The sequence below is a fragment of the Antennarius striatus genome, chromosome 9 (assembly GCF_040054535.1).
Source record: "Antennarius striatus isolate MH-2024 chromosome 9, ASM4005453v1, whole genome shotgun sequence".
In the NCBI taxonomy this organism is placed as follows: Eukaryota; Metazoa; Chordata; class Actinopteri; order Lophiiformes; family Antennariidae; genus Antennarius; species Antennarius striatus.
The window spans coordinates 8,609,481-8,629,706 of record NC_090784.1 but is presented as its reverse complement, the minus strand read 5'-3'; the positions used below and the strand labels follow the sequence as shown (position 1 = coordinate 8,629,706).

Below are 20,226 nucleotides of genomic sequence, written 5' to 3'. Positions count from 1 at the left end.
CATGCTGAAGGTTACCTTGATGTAGGATGTCATTCAACACATTTTAAAAATGATTTTGGTTTGGTATTGTTGGCTTCTTGCGTTCTTGGCACATAATTGTTGCAACAATCACAGCTAGCATCACTTCTTTAGGATATTAACTATTTTTTTCTAAATCAGAAAGTCTGCAAGTAATTTTGGCTGTTTTGCCAAAAAATAAATAAATAACGGCCTCCTCTTACAGAACAAATCTAATGTTTTCATTCTCTCAGGAGTGGATTGAGAATACTTGCTTTAATTTTCAACATCAACACACTTTCAACAAAACAAAAAGTTATGAAAATCAACCTGCACTACCATAACAGACTCTGAGGTAATAATGTGAAAATAACCAAATCATTTTGCAGCTTGTGATTTAAAAAAACAAACAATATCTTGCCAGCTAAGAAATGGAAGACAGCTGCAAGTGAGTCACAGTACCAAATCAGTCCTTCATGGCACCTTAATGACATTAGAGGCAATAGGGCATAGAAGGCATGCCAAGAACAAACCCGGTTTCTTGGGCTTTATGAAAATGAGAAATTCCTCTTAGTAGTGCTCTAGTAATTACAGCAGGCACAGAAACCTAACAGGATATCTCCACTATTCATTATACAGTCAGATACACCAGTGCTATAACAACTGGATATACATGACGGAAGTCTGATGAAGAAAATTCAAATAAATTGACCAGATTGACCATCTTTCAATATAAACAAAAAAAAGAAAAATCCGTCTCGTCCTGTGGGAAGCTCATGTTGTGTCTTTTCACACTACAAGAAAAGAAGTGACCTGCCCCAGGCTATAAGTTGTACATATACAGTCTGGAGACCTAAGAAAACACTTGGAGAAATAGTTAAAGTCCTTTCTCGCTTCCTCAGCACAAGGCCATGTAACCCATTTAAAATGACAAACTGTCAGCACATGTCCAGCATGGCTACAGAAAATGTGGACTACAAATACTGTAGACACTTACAAGGCCAACAAATTGTCAAATCAAAGACATGTCACATTCCTCATCTAGTTCTCTTGACAGTCCCATGTTTATTTACACTTCAAAACAGCATAGAGGGCTTTACTCCTGAGATTAGATAAGGCTCTATAAGACACTGAAACTTTTTTAGTTACACAACAGAATGTAATGTTCTGAGTTGAACACTGGTATCCCTGACAGAGTGCATTAGTTAGACAGAGAGGCCAGATGGAAGCAGACATGGTGAGACAGCACTGCTGATGGAGCAGCAGCATGTTGCAGTAGAAGGGCCAGAGTTAACTTTTTATTGCTACAGACTTCTAAAATAGAGGTGGTGGTTGGTCAGTCACTGAGCTTTGTTGATTTGTAATAAAGTTACACTTGCAGTTAGAGCTTTGAGGCTCGAGACTAATCACTGCTGAGTTTTAAATCATCAAAGTAGGTTCGAGAGAACACCACAGATTTCTTATAGGTAAAATAATGGAATAGAAACAAAATGTGATTAAGATTCAATAACAGTAAACATCTGGGTAGCACCCATATAATCTATTACATTGATGGTGTGTTAAATCCCTCTGAGAAAATATTGCTTCATTTCAAATCCATTTAAGTGGCTTGACAGGAGCAGAGAACCATTTCATCACAGAGAAAGGTGTTTCAAAGGATTTATGACTGCCTTGACCGAGGTTAAAAACAGAGCATCAGACCCATACAAAGCAGCAAATACTCAAATTTATACAAATAGTCATCCTTTCACCCCAAGGCATTGCAGACCAGACAGGCCTCCAGCTCTGTATGTCCACCTTCAGGACTATTCAGGCAAAAAATGAATAGAAATGAAATTAAACATGAACAGAATGAAAAGCGAGGTTTATTGTAAAGCAGAAGACACGACAACCTTGTCCATTCATTTGTGGACGATAGATAGATAGATAGATAGATAACTTTAATCCCGGAGGAAATTGTACATATCCACTGCTCAGGCGTTACATAGCGAATAAATACTGGAAAGAAACACTGACATCACAGGACATACCACAACACATACACTACACTAACAGACACATGCAGCGTTAACAGGACTTATATACTAAACTATAACTAAAATATAAGCAATATAAAATTAAAATATATACAGTATAAGTATACAGTATATCCCTTCCTTGAGTGGTCACCTTATCGTGGTGGAGGGGTTTGTGTGTCCCAATGATCCTAGGAGCTAAGTTGTCTGGGGCTTTCTGCCCCTGGTAGGGTCACCCATGGCAAACAGGTCCTAGGTGAGGGACCAGACAAAGTACTGCTCAAAGACCCCATATGATGACAAAAAACACTGACACACGTTTTCCCTTGCCCGGATGCGGGTCACCGGGGCCCCCCTCTGGAGCCAGGCCTGGAGGTGGGGCTCGAAGGCGAGCGCCTGGTGGCCGGGCCTGCACCCATGGGGCCCGGTCGGGCGCAGCCCGAAAGGACAACGTGGGTCCCTCTTCCCATGGGCTCACCACCTGTGGGAGGGGCCATAGGGGTCGGGTGCATTGTGAGCTGGGCGGTGGCCGAAGGCAGGGACCTTGGCGATCCGATCCCCGGCTACAGAAGCTGGCTCTTGGGACGTGGAATGTCACCTCTCTGGCAGGGAAGGAGCCTGAGCTGGTGTGTGAGGTTGAGAAGTTCCGACTAGATATAGTCGGGCTCACCTCCACACACAGTTTGGGCTCTGGTACCAGTCCTCTCCAGAGGGGTTGGACTCTCTTCCACTCTGGAGTTGCCCATGGTGAGAGACGCCGAGCAGGTGTGGGTATACTTGTAGCCCCCCGGCTTGGTGCCTATACATTGGGGTTCACCCCGGTGGACGAGAGGGTAGCCTCCCTCCGCCTTCGGGTGGGGGGCCGGGTCCTGACTGTTGTTTGTGCGTATGCACCAAACAGCAGTTCAGAGTATCCACCCTTTTTGGAGTCCTTGGAGGGGGTGCTGGAGAGCGCTCCCACTGGGGACTCCATCGTTCTGCTGGGGGACTTCAATGCTCACGTGGGCAATGACAGTGAGACCTGGAAGGGTGTGATTGGGAGGAACGGCCCCCCAGATCAGAACCCGAGCGGTGTTCAGTTGTTGGACTTCTGTGCTTGTCACGGACTGTCCATAACGAACACCATGTTCAGACATAAGGGTGTCCATATGTGCACTTGGCACCAGGACACCCTAGGCCGCAGTTCGATGATCGACTTTGTGGTCGTGTCATCGGACTTGCGGCCGCATGTCTTGGACACTCGGGTGAAGAGAGGGGCGGAGCTGTCAACCGATCACCACCTGGTGGTGTGTTGGCTCCGATGGTGGGGGAAGATGCCGGTCCGACCTGGCAGACCCAAACGTATTGTGAGGGTCTGCTGGGAACGCCTGGCGGAATCCCCTGTCAGAAGAAGTTTCAACTCCCACCTCCGGCAGAACTTCACTCACGTTCCGGGGGAGGCGGGGGACATTGAGTCTGAGTGGACCATGTTCCGCGCCTCCATTGTCGAGGCGGCCGACCGCAGCTGCGGCCGTAAGGTGGTCGGTGCCTGTCGTGGCGGCAACCCCAGAACCCGTTGGTGGACATCAGCGGTAAGGGATGCCGTCAAGCTGAAGAAGGAGTCCTATCGGGCCTTTTTGGCCTGTGGGACTCCTGAAGCAGCTGATAGGTACCGGCAGGCCAAGCGGAATGCGGCTTTGGTGGTTGCTGAGGCAAAAACCCGGGCGTGGGAGGAGTTCGGTGAGGCCTTGGAGGACGACTTCAAGACGGCTTCGAAGAGATTCTGGTCCACCATCAGGCGTCTCGGGAGGGGGAAGCAGTGCAGCATCCACACTGTATATAGTGGGGATGGGGAGCTGCTGACCTCAACTCGGGACGTTGTGACTCGGTGGGGAGAATACTTCGAAGACCTCCTCAATCCCGCAGACACGCCTTCCCATGAGGAAGCAGAGTCTGGGTTCTCTGAGGCGGGCTCTCCTATCTCTGGGGTTGAGGTCACCGAGGTAGTTAAAAAGCTCCTCGGCGGCAGGGCCCCGGGGGTGGATGAGATCCGCCCGGAGTTCCTAAAGGCTCTGGATGTTGTGGGGCTGTCCTGGTTGACACGCCTCTGCAACATCGCGTGGACTTCGGGGACAGTGCCTCTGGATTGGCAGACTGGGGTGGTGGTCCCCCTTTTTAAGAAGGGGGACAGGAGGGTGTGCTCCAACTACAGGGGCATCACACTCCTCAGCCTCCCTGGTAAGGTCTATTCAGGGGTTCTGGAGAGGAGGGTCTGTCGGGAAGTCGAATCTCGGATTCAGGAGGAGCAGTGTGGTTTTCGTCCTGGCCGTGGAACAGTGGACCAGCTCTACACCCTCCGCAGGGTCCTTGAGGGGGCATGGGAGTTCGCCCAACCAGTCTACATGTGTTTTGTGGACTTGGAGAAGGCGTTCGACCGTGTTCCTCGGGGGGTTCTGTGGGGGGTGCTTCGGGAGTATGGGGTACCGGACCCCTTGATAAGGGCTGTTCGGTCCCTGTACGACCAATGTCAGAGTTTGGTCCGCGTTGCCGGGAATAAGTCGGATTCGTTTCCAGTGAGGGTTGGACTCCGCCAAGGCTGCCCTTTGTCACCGATTCTGTTCATAACTTTTATGGACAGAATTTCTAGGCGCAGCCAAGGCGTTGAGGGTGTCCGGTTTGGTGGCCTCAGTATTCCGTCTCTGCTTTTTGCAGACGACGTGGTGCTGTTGGCTTCATCAAGCCGTGATCTCCAACTCTCACTGGAACGGTTCGCAGCCGAGTGTGAAGCGGTTGGGATGAGAATCAGCACCTCCAAATCTGAGACCATGGTCCTCAGTCGGAAAAGGGTGGAGTGCCCTCTCCAGGTTGGGGATGAGATCCTGCCCCAAGTGGAGGAGTTCAAGTATCTTGGGGTCTCGTTCACGAGTGAGGGTACAATGGAACGGGAGATCGACAGGCGGATCGGTGCAGCGTCTGCAGTGATGCGGACTCTGTATCGGTCCGTCGTGGTGAAGAAGGAGCTGAGCCGAAAGGCAAAGCTCTCGATTTACCGGTCGATCTACGTTCCTACCCTCACCTATGGTCACGAGCTATGGGTCGTGACCGAAAGAACGAGATCCCGGATACAAGCGGCCGAAATGAGTTTCCTCCGTAGGGTGTCCGGGCTCTCCCTTAGAGATAGGGTGAGGAGTTCGGCCATCCGGGAGGGACTCAGAGTCGAGCCGCTGCTCCTCCGCATCGAGAGGAGCCAGATGAGGTGGCACGGGCATCTGGTTAGGATGCCTCCTGGACGCCTCCCTGGTGAGGTGTTCCGGGCACGTCCTACCGGGAGGAGGCCCCGGGGACGACCCAGGACACGCTGGAGAGACTATGTCTCCCGGCTGGCCTGGGAACGCCTTGGGATTCTCCCGGAGGAGCTGGATGAAGTGGCTAGGGAGAGGGAAGTCTGGGCTTCCCTGCTTAAGCTGCTGCCCCCGCGACCCGACCCCGGATAAGCGGAAGAGAATGGATGGATGGATGGATGGATGGATGGACAGTATAAAATTAAATAAAACCCATTCAACTGCGTGCTGACCTCGCCACCTCCCACCCGGTCCTCCTGACAGAGTTATTGTACCCCCTGATGGCACGGGGCACGAAGGAGGACCTCAGCTTCTCTGTGGAGGCGCTGTGTGACAGCATTATGCCGCTGAAGGTGCTTCTCTGCTGGGAGAAGGTGGTGTGTAGGGGGTGGCTGGTGTTGTTCATGATAGCCTTAACTTTAGATATGGTCCTGCTCTCCAGAAGCGTATCCACAGAGTCCAGGCTCAGACCAACCACTGAGCCCGCTCTGCGGATGAGTCTGTTAAGACGATACATATCTCTTCCTAGCCCCGCCAACCCAACACACAATGGCGTATGACAGCACACTGGAGACTACGGACTGATAGAACATGAGAAGGAGCTTAGGACAGATGTTGAAGGAGGCCAGCCTCCTCAGGAAGTACATCCTGCTCTGCCCCTTCTTGTACACGCAGTCCAAGTTGAGTGACCAGTCCAGTCTGCTGTCTAGCTGCAGTCCCAGGTACTTATAGTTTTCTACCACCTCCACCTCACTGCCCTCGATGATCACTGGCTGTGGAGAAGGGGGTGCCCGTTGGAAATCCAGCACCATCTCCTTCGTGTTGGAGACGTTGAGCTGGAGCTGGTTCTGTTGGCAACACTCCACGAAGTCAGCCACCAATGCCCTGTACTCCCCCACATCACCCTCCTGGATACATGCCACAATCGCAGTGTCATCTTAGTACTTCTGTATGTGGTATGTATCAGAGTTGTGCTTGAAGTCCAATGTGTAGAGGGTGAAGAGAATGGGGGAGAGAATGGTCCCCTGTGGCGCCCCTACACTGCTGGTCACCTTAGAAGACAAACAGTCCCCCATACGGACTGTACAACATAAGTATAAATTTATACATATACATATATACAGTATATACATACAGTATATATATACATACAGTATATATATACATATATACAGTATATATATACATATACACAGTATATATATACATATACACAGTATATATATACATATACACAGTATATATATACATATACATATATATATATATATATATATATATATATATGTGCATAGAGGAAGTGGCTGATATCAAGAAGACCTACCAATGGCTGACTAAAGCTGGACTGACAGACAGCACAGAGGCCCTGATTATGGAAGCACAAGAACAGGCCCTAAGTACAAGAGCAATAGAGGCCAAAATCTACCGCAGGAGATCTGACCCAAGGTGCAGGCTATGTAAAGAAGCCCCAGAGTCAGTCCAGCATGTGGTAGCAGGGTGTAAAATGCTCGCCAGCTCAGCATACATGGAAAGGCACAACCAAGTAGCTGTGATAGTGTACAAGAACATCTGTACTCAGTATGGACTAGAAGTACCCAAATCCCAATGGGACATACCACCGAAGGTGGTTGAGAACGACAAGGCTAAGATCTTGTGGGACTTCAGCTTCCAGACCAACAAACAGCTGCTGGCTACAAACCGGACATAGTGGTGATGGACAAAGAGCAGAAGAGAGCAGTGGTGATAGATGTGGTGATTCCAGCTGACGCCAACATCAGGAAGAAGGAACACGGAAAGATTGAGAATTATCAAGGGTTGAAAGAACAGCGGGAACAGATGTGGAAGGTCAAGGTTAATGTGGTCCCCATGGTAGTAGGAGCACTTGGGGCAGTGAATCCCAAACTGGAAGAGTGGCTCCAGAAGATTCCTGGAACAACATCTGAAGCCTCAGTCCAGAAGAGCGCAGTCCTAGGAACAGCTAAGATACTGCGCAGAACCCTCAGGCTCCCAGGCCTCTGGTAGAGGACCCGAGCTTGAGGATGACACACAGATACCACCCCACAAGGGTGAGAGGGACATTTTCATATATACATATATGTAATTAAAAAAAATAAAATAAAATATATATATGCGGCACGGTGGCGCAGTGGTTAGCGCTGCAGCCTCACAACTTGGCGGACCCGGGTTCGAGTTCCGCTCTGTGCGGAGTTCATATGCTCTCCCCGTGTCTGCGTGGGTTCTCTCCGGGTTCTCCGGCTTCCTCCCACCTCCAAAAGCATGCTCTTCAGGTTGATTGGCCGGTCCCAAATTGACCATAGGAGTGAGTGTGTGTGTGAATGATTGTTTGTTTCTATGTGGCTCCGCGGTACACTGGCGTCATGCCCGGAGTGTCCCCTGCCTCACGCCCTGAGACTGCCGGGATAGGCACCGGCTCCACGCGACCTGCGTTAGCGGATTAAGCGGGTTGGAAGATATATATATATATATATACACACACACAGGTATATAATTTTTACTTCTAAGTATAAATCAAGTCATTATAGCAATAATAAAATGTAACTCATACAGTTGGTTATGTTTGGTCAGTGAACAAAACCATGGGGGAGGCAGTTTTTTTTCTTTTGCTAATCTATTAGTCAAATCAAGTTAGCACTGCAAAGTCAGCAGCTCTAAATGTTAGAATATATGAGCAAACACATTGCTTCATGTCATGTATGTAAAGTAAATTAATCAGCACAATGGTGGCAATCCTCTCTTCTTCTCCTTTCATATTTTCCCTTCAGGGGTCGCCACAGCGAAGCAGTTGTCTCCATCTATCCCTGTCTTCTGCATCATCTTCTCTCACATCAACTACCTTCATGTCCACTACAACTATAAACCTCCTCTTTGGTCTTCCTCTATGCCTCCTGCCTGGCAGTTCAAAACTCAGCATCCTTCTACCAATATATTCACTATTTCTCCACTAAACATGTCCAAACCATCTCAGTCTGGCCTCTCTGACTTTATCTCCAAAACCTCTAACATGTGCTGTCCCTCTACTGATCCTATCCTTCTTGGTCACTCCCAAAGAGAACCTCAGCATCTTCATCTCTGCTACCTCCAGCTCTGTCTCCTGTCTTTTCCTCAGTGAAACCTGAATCTAGACCAAAAAGCATCTGGGCCTCGACCGATCTGGTATGGAAGTCATAAATTTGATTCGCATGTTCGATTTGGCAAAAGTTTTACGTCGGATGCCCTTCCTGACACAACCCTCTGTATTTATCCGGGCTTGGGACACTGGCTTGTGCCTTATTGCGGCTACATTAGCAATCCTAATTTCCAATAATTCATGAATGGTATTCCCTTTATTGAGTGGATTCTCCCCTAATAACCATAAGTATATCCTACAGATGATGGAGGAACACTAATTTCCTGTGTACTGTGATACTTTGTGTCATTACAGTTCACTTTATTACACCTCATTTTTTAAATTTCTCACTACCTTCCAATAGAGCATTTATTGTCAGCCCATCATTTTCCTACAGTGCCATCACATAAGATGTTCTCAGTTCCCTCATGCTGTCATTTTGTGTGCCCTTTACCTTGCCCATCCCTGGACAGTTTTCACGAGCTTAATTTAATTTGCCACACCATTCTCAGCAGACTCATCAGCCACCATCACCACCACCAATGTCTGGACTCCATGGGGGGATTTAGGTTGCTGCTGCTCCGGGCAGATGCCCTTCAATCACAATCTTCCCGAAGAGTGTAAGCTCCAAAGACAGACTAATTATTGCATATTGTCTGTTGTAATACACAATTATCTGTACTTCATTAATTCATCTCTTTTGATTGAATTCAATAAAGACTTCAGGTTTGATTGCCTGTGTTATCCCCTGATGATGTGATAGAAAACAGTTGGCAGCAATTAAATATAGAAATGCAACAGCAAATAGGGGAACACAATCACTGCGAGGGACCAATCATTTAATTTGTCACCCAAATACCCAGTCAATCACAGATGTCCACATCAGTTGTATTGGCATATGGGTTAGCCGAAAAGTGTCACAGTCTACAGTTTTATTACTGCGTTAATTGTTGACATATTTGGTTAGCATTATTAATAATTTAAATTGAAACCACTGTGCTAGAGGTTAATAATAAAATTATGTAAGAAACCTGCAGATTTAACGCAATCAAGATCTTATTCTGAAAACAACATGCTTTACAATGTGAATGTAGAGTCTACAGTGCTCAGTACAGGTTACCTTCATTTAAACGGTATCTGTATTCAGAAATAAATAATCTTGCAGGTTGCATACACACCAACATTAACATGTTTTTGTAGTATTAACGAGAAAAGTTTTCTCACTCACAAATTTTAGAATTTATTCATGAAAGTTTGGTGACCGTCAGATGCATTTCTCTATTTCTTTTCTGGCGGGAGCAATGACGGGACAAGGGTAGGAGAAAATTAATGCATTTTTCAAGCCACCACAGCCATTGGACCAGAGCCAGAGAGCAGCTCCTAAAAGGCAGCAACCTCAGCAGAGACAGACAAACCCAGCTATGAAAATGCACCTGTGGAACCGAGCGAGTCAGGAAAGTTAAAGGTCTAAACATGATGCCTCTGACAGAAATAAAAGATTGGTGTCAGAATGCAATTTTGATAGGTGGATTTACAACATTACAGTTACACAAAACAGTTTGAAAATGCTTACTGCTGTAAAGATAAATATGGCTATAGAGATGGTTCATGAATTTCACCGGATCCAAATGTTCCCTTCAGATATTACTTTTGATGGGAATTTGTTGCTGTATTGGTATTGTTTAAAGTACAAAGTACTGTACAAAGTAACAATACCACTAAAAAATGTAAATACCAAGAATATGTTATGGTATTATTTGGTACAAGTCTTCATAAAAATGAAATAAAAACATGTACACAGTTGTTGACAAAGTGGGTTATATCAACATAAATTCAACACAGTAAAAATGTCTGCTCGTTAGACAGTGGCTCCAGTCATTGACTCCTGACCTTGTGTATGTGCTTCGTCTAGCAGTAGCTTGTTAAAAGTGGCTTATATTTAAAATAACAGTAGAAAAACATACAGTGGAGGAAACAAGTATTTGATTCACCGCTGATTTTGGCAGTTGTCATACTAAGTCCTCGCTTGGGGTGTGATAGGTCCAGGATTCGAACACGGTACCTCTCGCACACAGTGGTTAACTGACGTCTGGCAGGGAGAAGGTTTGGTCTTGTCATGTCGCTTTTTGATTTGGAGTGTTTTCTGGTCCATCTTTTACTCAAATTGACAGTTGTCAATTGATGACTATCCAAAAATAGCAAGCTGCCTTTGCATAGCATTTCCAAGAAATATGACTTAATTTCCCCCCGTTTATCAATGTCCCCATGCCACAGCTGAACTAATTGGGCACTGGTGGCTGCGGTGTGGCTTTGCTGATTGGGGAGGCTACTCAACCCACCCCTTTAGGACACTTGAGGTGAGTGTCAGTGTTACTTGTTTATGTCATGACATGTCTGTCATGTTTTGTTAAATATTGTTTCTCTTATTGCTCGTACGTTTTCTTTCTGTTATGACTCATGTCGTTTCTGTCATGACTCACCTCAAGTTATTTCTGTCGTGACTTGTATCATGGTGCTTCTCATATCGATCTGATAAGTCTGTCCAGGACACAGATTAATGTGTGCAGGGTGTCTGTTTTTTATAAAAGCTTATAGCTTCTGTTTTAAGGGGAGGGGTGTTACGGGCCTGCATGGGTTTGCATGGGCGTGTGTGTATTTGTTTGGTTCCCTCCTCTCAACTCTTCACTGCCCTCCAGTCCTGGCTCCTCCCACTCAACCAGTTCGATCTCCAGCTCCTGATTGGTGCGGTGTGCTTCCCTTGGAGTGCTCCAATCCCAGATCCTCAATCAGAGCGGGGGCCCTCAAATACTCTTCAGGTGTTCAGATGTGGCAGTTGTTTCCCCATGTACAGTTTACCTCATGTGCACCTGCGAGATGCGATGCTTTAACCAAATTTGTGACCACATTGTGGAAGAGTGGGTCAAGTTAGTCACCTGTCAATTTCAGTTAGGCACTTGATTGTGTTAGCATTAGGAGTTACGGTGCTGCTCACCACTTTTTGTGCACCTGTAATTACAGGACTTTGTGGGTTTTGTTTTCACTTGTAATTTATAGACAAATTCAGCAGTCCTCTTTTGGTTATATTCCTTGGTTTGTTTGAGCAGCATCCTTTGTTAATTCTGAAAACCTTTCCTCTGTGAAGGGATTCAAAATAATATTTGGTTTATTAAATACTGTTTGACATCTGATTCTTGTAACAACTCTTTTTAATGAGATCGGTAATAACACTAAGAAATAAATTAAGTCTCGGATTTTTATGGCAGCTTTATTTTAACAGCCATAAAAAGAATATTAAAAAAATATTGAGAAAATTACATGAAATGAGAAATATTTAGTTATCACCTATGTTAATATTTTGCTTTTTCTTTAGGTGATCCAAGAAGCAGCATTGCTCTCATAGCAACATGCTACATCAACTTTTCAAATATTTGATAGCAGTAAATGCTACTGGTAGAGTAGGAAACTGTGTATAATCTGCTTTGTATTCCTCCTTTCAACCCAGAGACAGAATACAAATTTTGTAGTTACAGAAAAATTGGTATCACTGTAAGGAGGTTGCTGGAGTTTTAACCTATAACTCTCTTGACTTACCCCGACTGCTCTATTGCTTTAAAGTACCTGTCTAAGTACTGGCAATAAATGCCAATTAGGAGCGAGAGGATGTGCATTCCCCTGGATCATTTGTCATTGAGCTGGATGATGGGACAACAGCTTAGAAATACAGGTGAAGCTGAAAAGGCTGAGAAGCTTTCAGGTGAGACAAGTCTAGACAGGGTTGTTTTTTTTCCCGAGTCTTTTCTGCTGACAGCTGTTCAAGGAAACATTTAATATCAATTAATTACAAAAGAAATGTAATATATGCTGTATATATGCAATAATAATAAGATAAGGCCAGTCAGACAGTTACTGACTGTCTTTGTTGGGTTTATCGAAATTTATAGAGAAGTATGTTTTTATTTTATATATATTTTATGTACTGTATACAGTGTGTGTGTGTGTGTATATATATATATATATATATATATATATATATATATATATATATATATATATATATATATATATATATATATATATGTGTGTGTGTCTGTGTGTGTGTGTGTGTGTGTGTGTGTTTACACATTTTAACATGACATATGTGTTCTAGGTCACGTATTGATTAATACCTGCTATGTGCCTACGTGTAGTCGCATGTATGCAGCACATTCTTTCAATTGAGGAGAGACCAGATGTTAGAAACACCCTTGAGTATAGCATGCTACATTCTAATAGGACTGCAATCAATCCCAATCACAACATGGAAATAACACCAATGAAAGGCTAAACCTGGATGTGTTACTCCGAACATGGCAAAGGAAAAACAATGGTGCTTCATCTGTTGTGTCTGTGTTTCTTTGCTCTTGTAGCTGGACAGCTGCATGTACAAAGTATTACTGCATAAAAACCCGAAATTTAATGTATGTGAGCCTTTCTTAACTCCTCACATCAACATGGCAGCCTAGCCAGGAAAATCTTCATGTTGCAGCTAAACAGTACACTCAGTGATCTTCAACTGAGGTCAGAAAACTTTCATATTTGATCAGCAATGCCTATGCTCATTGTTTTACTGAGTTATGTGAGTACTGTTTGATTTTTCTTCTCTTTTCAACAGCACAAACATATTTTTGTTGGAAATGCTGGTGTATTTGTACAATTCTGGTTGCCAGTGTTCCAATGTTCAATTCTAAGCTTTTAACAAAAGCTGGACATGAAAAGTTACAAAAGGACACACATGCACAAACACATGTCACAATATTTTTTATATTACCATGAAAAAGAATAATGATCTAAAAGGGATTATGCTGAAATTTGTATTATATTACAATTTAGAAAAGGACTTGGCTTATCAAACCAATACAATGCACAGCCATATATGGTTTGTTGACAGTTCAGGTGGTTCAAAGAGAATGACAGTAATCGCAAATAACACCCCTCCCAGAATGATGGGGATGGCAGATTAATTGAAGTGTGAACCACAATCCAAAGGGAGGTCAAAAATTGTGCGAGGACTGAGTGAAAAGATAGAAATTGTCCTAGAAGACCCAGACTGAGAGTGAGGGAGTGATTTAGGGAAAAAAAAAGTCTGAGTATGAGAAAAGTGTGTGAGTAGCCAACCATGCAGATAAATAGTGACAAGATGCCAGAGGGGGAGGTGAAAAAGGAACATAGACGTAGTGAAGATACAGCAATGGAACAACACTCACAAATACAGGTAGGCTGGATGCCGGTCCAAGTTAGATCAGGTAAACAGAGCCGGGTGGTCGAGCCCTGCAGTAGGTGCCCCTGTTGGCACTGAAAGTCTACTCTGCTGCCCACCTGTCCAAAGACAGCACACAAAGAGTCAATAAACCGATGCAAATGCCAATAGTCTCCTAGCATTAAATCTGAAAAGCTAGGTAAATACTGCACACTAAAGTTTATTTTCCTTTTTAATGCTTGTCTGTAGTGTGCAGAGGCAGATGGGGGACTATTCCTAGAAGCGATAGCCTATGATTGTGCTTGCAACCGATGCACAGAGATCACAGTGAGGAAGATTGCTTCCTGGACATAGAGCCCCTTTGTTAATTAATGATTATTTTCAGACATCATGCCAGTTTACTGTTCAATAAAAGCATTGAAGTGGAACGTTGGTTGGCGTCACAACATTGCAGAAGCTGCTCGGTAATGCTAAAAAATGGAAGACTGCAGCCGTAACAAGCACAGATCCAAATACTAAGCTGTATACCCTTTAGGATAAATTCTGCATCAGATACGCCGTTGAAACTGCGGATAAATGGTTTGCATTTAACTTGAAAGGGACACTCTAAAAGCAACAGAGAGGAAGTAAAATGAAATAAACTGGATGTTACCATCTCACGAGAGCCACTGTGCACACACCAGTGATCATGATTTCAACTTTTTTTGACTCTGATGCATTTTGCTCATTTTGCGCACACATGCTCAAATTAAGAGCAGACATTATTAAAGAGCCAGATATGTCGTTGCACATTCATTCATTGGCTTTCTTCTGGTAGTGAATGGATGCATGTATTACTATTTTATTGCTGCACCACCACTATATCATTCTAAAGGAATACACGGTGATCCCACCTGGATCATCCTGAATACCCATTTCAAAGCAGACAAAAACAGCTAAGAGCCGAGATGTTTAATGGTGCTTGTTCATGTACATTTTCTGCTGGTTCTCAAACATCTTCAAATGTTATTTACATTCATTTGCATATGTTATGGAACAAAATCAGCATATAGATAAGGATATTTCACAGAAAGGAGTTGTGTTGGCGGGCAAAATGGACTATAATATTGTCAGATATGGAATATAGTACTTGTGCTTAATTAACGTACAAAAAAAATGAAACTAAGAACATGTTTTGAGTCCTCCCCTTTCAACACAGTCTGGAAAATTGTGAGCCACTGGCTCCACAGAGGGCCTATTTTTGAGTGTACTGTAGGGAATAGTGAAATAATAGATCAATCTCCAACCACATTAGATGCCATACACACTGGTTACTAAAATAAACTTGTCTCTAAGACTATATTTTTTGGTCCTGTCTGAAAATAATTTCCTGGGACAAAGTCACATCAGAATTAAAGAGCACAACACCAATCACTTATAAAACAAATCCACTGCAGGCTTTGCTCTTCTTACCTTAAAGCCTGTTGTGTAATTCATGAAGCCGTGCTCTGGTGTGCCTGGATTTTCACAAGTAGTTCTTGATGGTTCTGGAACAAGAAATTATTGTCACAAAGAGCAGGAAAATTTACAAAAATACAAAAATAAAAATAATGACAAGTAATGGCAGAAAATGACAAAGCAATTTCCTTTTGGTGTATTCCGCATCACATTGCTATTCCTTGGGTGACATTGTCACAGGTGCAAAATAAGGCTCTGCCATCTTTGCCTGTCAATTCATTCAACTTTGAAAATCCCAGAAATAGGAACCTAATTATTGTGTGGATTAGCTAAATTAAAACATGGGCCGATTTGTCGTACCAATACATCGAGGCTGCGATCCGCTCCAGAAGCCATCCTCCTGGCACATACGTGTTGTTGATCCCACCAGCACATAGGGGGCGCTGCAAATAAACATCACCTCGGACTTGAAAATGAAACTGTGCCCTTCTTTCCTTCCTTTGGCAGGTGTACCAGGATCTCCACAGAATTTGGCTGGAAATAAAAATGAATAATAGATATCCAGTAAAACAGATGTATCTGAAAACAAATGGAAAATAAGAAATATGCTAAAACTAGTAGCAAACAAATCCAAATACAGATGTTTCACATTCTCCTGCAAGCATTCATGCAAGAGGATACCACATCACTCTGTTATACCTCCCCTCCAGGTTGGATGGATGCCTTGTTGCGCTTCCCTATTTTCCCCATCTCAATCATTTATCTTATTTCAGCCTCATCAAACATAGGAAAATCTGCCACAGCTAGTCAAATGAGAAGCACTGAGGAGACTATTGAGCATTTAATACAGAAATAATAAGGTGCGTAGGCTGCTGCTGTACTCATACATAGACCATGAAGAGAAGTGCTGCTGAGAGCTCCGGTGTTTTCAATGACATTTTTATTATATACCATTTATTTGAGTACCTGACCGCAAAAACAACTTGATACAAATGCCTTTTATAAGACTTTTGGATATTTTCCATGAATTGAATTATTCAAATTGCATTGTACTTTTTATTCAAATGTTTCCAGGCATTTTATATCACATGTGGGAAGAGGTATTCACATTCATGTCTTCCCAAGAATTGCTCCATTTAAACCACCCCCCCCCAACAATATAACTTGCTGTTGATTGGTTACAGTGGGGACTGAATATAAATGACAGTGAAGGGAAGTCATGCCACTCAATTTTTGATCAAAATAATTAGTAACTGAAATATTAATTTCCCTGACATAGCCTTGAGGTTTACAAAACTGAAGCCATCTGCTGCTGCCGTGCTCTCCAAGTCACTTGTATAATATTGCCATTTTAATGGTACTACAACCAAGACACTCGACAAACGTAGCCTGTTGGTTTATCACTGCTGCTGCTTAAATGTATTGCTTATAGAAATCAATCAAAAATGTGTTTAATAAATCAGGCTATCTCAAAATCTGGACTTCCAAATCCTATATATAATTATTATATGACTACATCCATCAATGTATTATAATCACTAAAGGTGACTTGTTTGCTGTGGGAGGCTCAGAAATGCTCAGTGTGACAGAGAACAGAGGCGAGGATGAGAGTCACAGCATTCAGTCACGCAGCAGAGCGCTGTGGAATCCGGCAATAATAAGGCAGGCTGCTTTTCCCAACCCGACACACAGTACGCTGCTGTGTGGACGTCTGGAGACAGAGATAAGTTCTCGCCTGATACCGTCCTAGAAATCAGCAGCCAACGGGGGCTTCACATAGCCAGTTCCCGACATAAAAGATAGCTAGTGAAAGAGATGACAGATTATAATCCAGACCATAGAGCAATGGCAGAATAAAGACATTACTGCAAATATTGTTATCTCAGGAACAAATCCTTGTATTCAGAGACATATCTTTTTATTTTTCATTCACAAGATGTTTAGCTCTGCAGTAGGTTGGGGCTGAATATGATGCATTGTGAGGACCAACCTCCCGGCACCCACAGCTTGACCATATTTGATAGGGCAGCAGTTAAAGCTGTGACTATCTAACTGGATCTGAAATGGGAATCTCATTACTGGAAGTAGAGCACATACCTCATCCAAAGCCAAGCAATCCTACACAGTTTTTTTGACATCTTACATAAACCACATATGAATCCGCATGAAAAATTGTGGAATAAATCAAACCAATTTGCACCTATATTTATAAAAATGGAGAGCTATGGTGGAACTATGATTTTAGCCCTTTAAAAAAAGCTACACAAAGAAGATCAAATTTGCACCATAACTTCACAGGTATTAACAACATAAATATGACTACATACATTATATATACATTATTATACAAACATATATACACTGGAATCATTAGATTATTTCCTGAGGCATAAGATAAATTGTCTGGTAATGCTAAGGAAAATCAGACAATGCTCATTATAACTAGGCCCTACTAATTAAATCTATCTGGTTACAAAGGCTGTAGCTGACACAGTTTGTTCCTAGCAACAGTTAATTCTAAGAAATCTGGAGATAATCCATAAAACATTCTGCAAGCCAACCCCCCATCTAGATCTAGAGCACTTTTATGGATTAATAGCTGATATATTTTCCACCCCTCTACAAAGTTTCATGGGAATTGGTTCAGCAGTTTATGCAGATTAATTTAGGAAATACTTTGGAAAATGATCTATAAAGTTACAAAAAGTTGGGGGCGGCAGTGGCTCAGCGGCAGAGAGGGTCGTCCAATGTTCCTTAGATCGGCGGTTCGATTCCTGCTCTCGCCCACCCGGAGTGTGAGCTGACAGTAGGACGTGTCAGCTCACCTCCCGAGCACTGCCAAGGTGCCCTTGAGCAAGGCGATGTCCCCCTTCACAAGGTGCTCATTTGGGGTGCCCCAAAAAGGAGCTGCCCACCACTCGACCTCTCCGTGCATGCCTACAGTGCCCCTTGCATGTGTGTGTGTGTGTGTGCATGTGCTACAAGGGCCTGTACAAACTAACATGTATGCATGTGTTTGCAGTATTTACTAACTAGAATGTGCTCTTAATTTCCCTTCTGGGATCAGATCAGTGTATGAAATTTAAAAAAAACAACAACAACAACTTCCTGGTTCCAGATCTGCACCATTTGGCTCACTGCCCAAGTGTAGGATGAACAAACTAACAAAATAAGACAGATGAACTCATAGCCTTGCTGGCTGATGTTACAACATTTAATATTCAGATGGTATTTTTCTAGACCTGACAGCACAGGCCAAACAACAGGTGACATGAACAAAAGTCACAGGTTTCAAGCTGCAGAGAAATAATATACTGTTTTATGGACATATATGAGAAATTGCCCTTGGGCTAAACCAAACTCAGCATATTTAATGTGAATCTTTGTACTGTGTGTGTGTGTGTGTGTGTGTGTGTGTGTGTGTGTGGGTGAGAGAGAGGAGAGAGAGAGAGAGAGAGAGCGAGAGAGAGAGAGAGAGAGAGAGAGAGAGAGGGGGGGGGGGGGGAGAGAGAGAGAGAGAGAGAGAGAGAGTGAGAGAGAGAAATTATTTTCTCTCACTCACTCACAGGCTCTCTCCTTCCTTGATGAATTATCAATGCTTTGAAGTAATCAGTATGCAGAGGCCAGATTCAAAGTTGGAATCACAGTTTCATCCCTGCAGACACATGAACTTGAATTCGCAGACAATGGATTTTACTGCTTATGGTGGCCTGTGCTGTGTGGAGGAACATGAGTATGAATCCCTATCTTGTTTACTGACAAATGCTTGGAAAAGCTCAAATTATAAGGAATGCACAGGATTGTTTGGCACTAAATGCGATCTGAGCGGAATTTCATCTAAAAATACAGAGACTAATTTTAAAAAAACCTCTAGGATATATCTAATTTAACTTTAATTCCCCCCCCAAAAAAAGTTGGGATGCTGTCTGAAATGTTAATATAATAAAGAATGCAGACTGCACAGGAGCCTGAAATAGGCAAAGAATATTGGAGTATATCTTGGAGGATACTGTATCTCTTCACAGAAGCATTACATGAACAGATGCTGTTCGATGATAAATGTGTGTATTTATAAGTAATAAACAGTACATAGTGATTGCCCATACATATTACCATATTGTGAAGATGCATCTAAATCTTTTAATAATAGTTCAATAGTTTATCAGAACTTGTAAGTAAATCTGCAATAGAGTGTATACTCACAGTTTAATGCTTAGATAATAGCCTTTTCTACAGAAAATGTGATCAGCACTTTTTTCTCCATTGTTCCATTTTCCAGGCTCATTTATTTTCCTTGGTAAAACTCAGTGATTCATCACAGGCTAGCTTTAACAATATGTTTAGCGGAGGCAAGTTCTTCACAGAACCTGGTTGTTGATTAAACTACTGTATATGCTTTTCACAGGCTGCAGCCCTATTTGTAACAATTTTGTACATTGACACCTTCATGTAGTTTAGCTAATAACTGTAATTAGTAGATCAGTAAGACGAGCGAGGACACATAATGTTACATCATGGTACACAGGGGTTCCTCCCTCACAATACTGAGGCAGGTTCTTTTGTGGTTTGCTGATGTGGAAAACTTTTTGTTGTGTGTTGAGGAATGATACTGCTCATCATAATTGCAGCAGACAGTCAGTAGACATGGTACATTTACCAAGTGGAACCTTATCCATTTCATGTGCAGGTGACATTTTCTACACATTATAATAGCTCAGGACGGCACCAGAGATTTAGCAGTACACCTCGGTAAAACAGACAGTTGGTGACTTAGTTGCACCAAAGCACATATCTGGTCATAACAGACAAGCACAATCCTTTAAAGTTAAGCAGGATATAAATCAGACAGCATTGTGCACACTGACTCACACGAATAACAATAACCGCCTGCTACGTAGCTATTTAGAAAAGAAAATGGTTGCATGACTGTGCCTCCAGTCACATAGTCACAAACACTAGCAGTCTGTCAGCTGTATCTAAAATGCTACGTACCCATATGGGACCATGTTGCTTGAATGAATATGGCCACAAGCACCAAATTCTCTGATCAGCATCAATTACAAAAAAGTGAATGTAGTTCTTTATGGAAATGCT

General features: G+C 43.3%; 1 protein-coding gene across 1 annotated transcript in view; it reads right to left on the bottom strand.

The window, feature by feature from the left end:
- The window catches only part of LOC137601298 (CUB and sushi domain-containing protein 3-like), a 237,255-nt gene that overhangs the window by 10,550 nt on the left and 206,479 nt on the right, over window positions 1-20,226 (bottom strand). The window contains exons 61-63 of the mRNA XM_068323436.1: window positions 15,493-15,666; window positions 15,148-15,221; window positions 13,703-13,814 (exon numbers count right to left, since the gene is read on the bottom strand). Of these exons, the coding sequence (XP_068179537.1) occupies window positions 13,703-13,814; window positions 15,148-15,221; window positions 15,493-15,666 (360 nt within the window). The remainder of the gene's footprint in view (window positions 1-13,702; window positions 13,815-15,147; window positions 15,222-15,492; window positions 15,667-20,226) is intronic.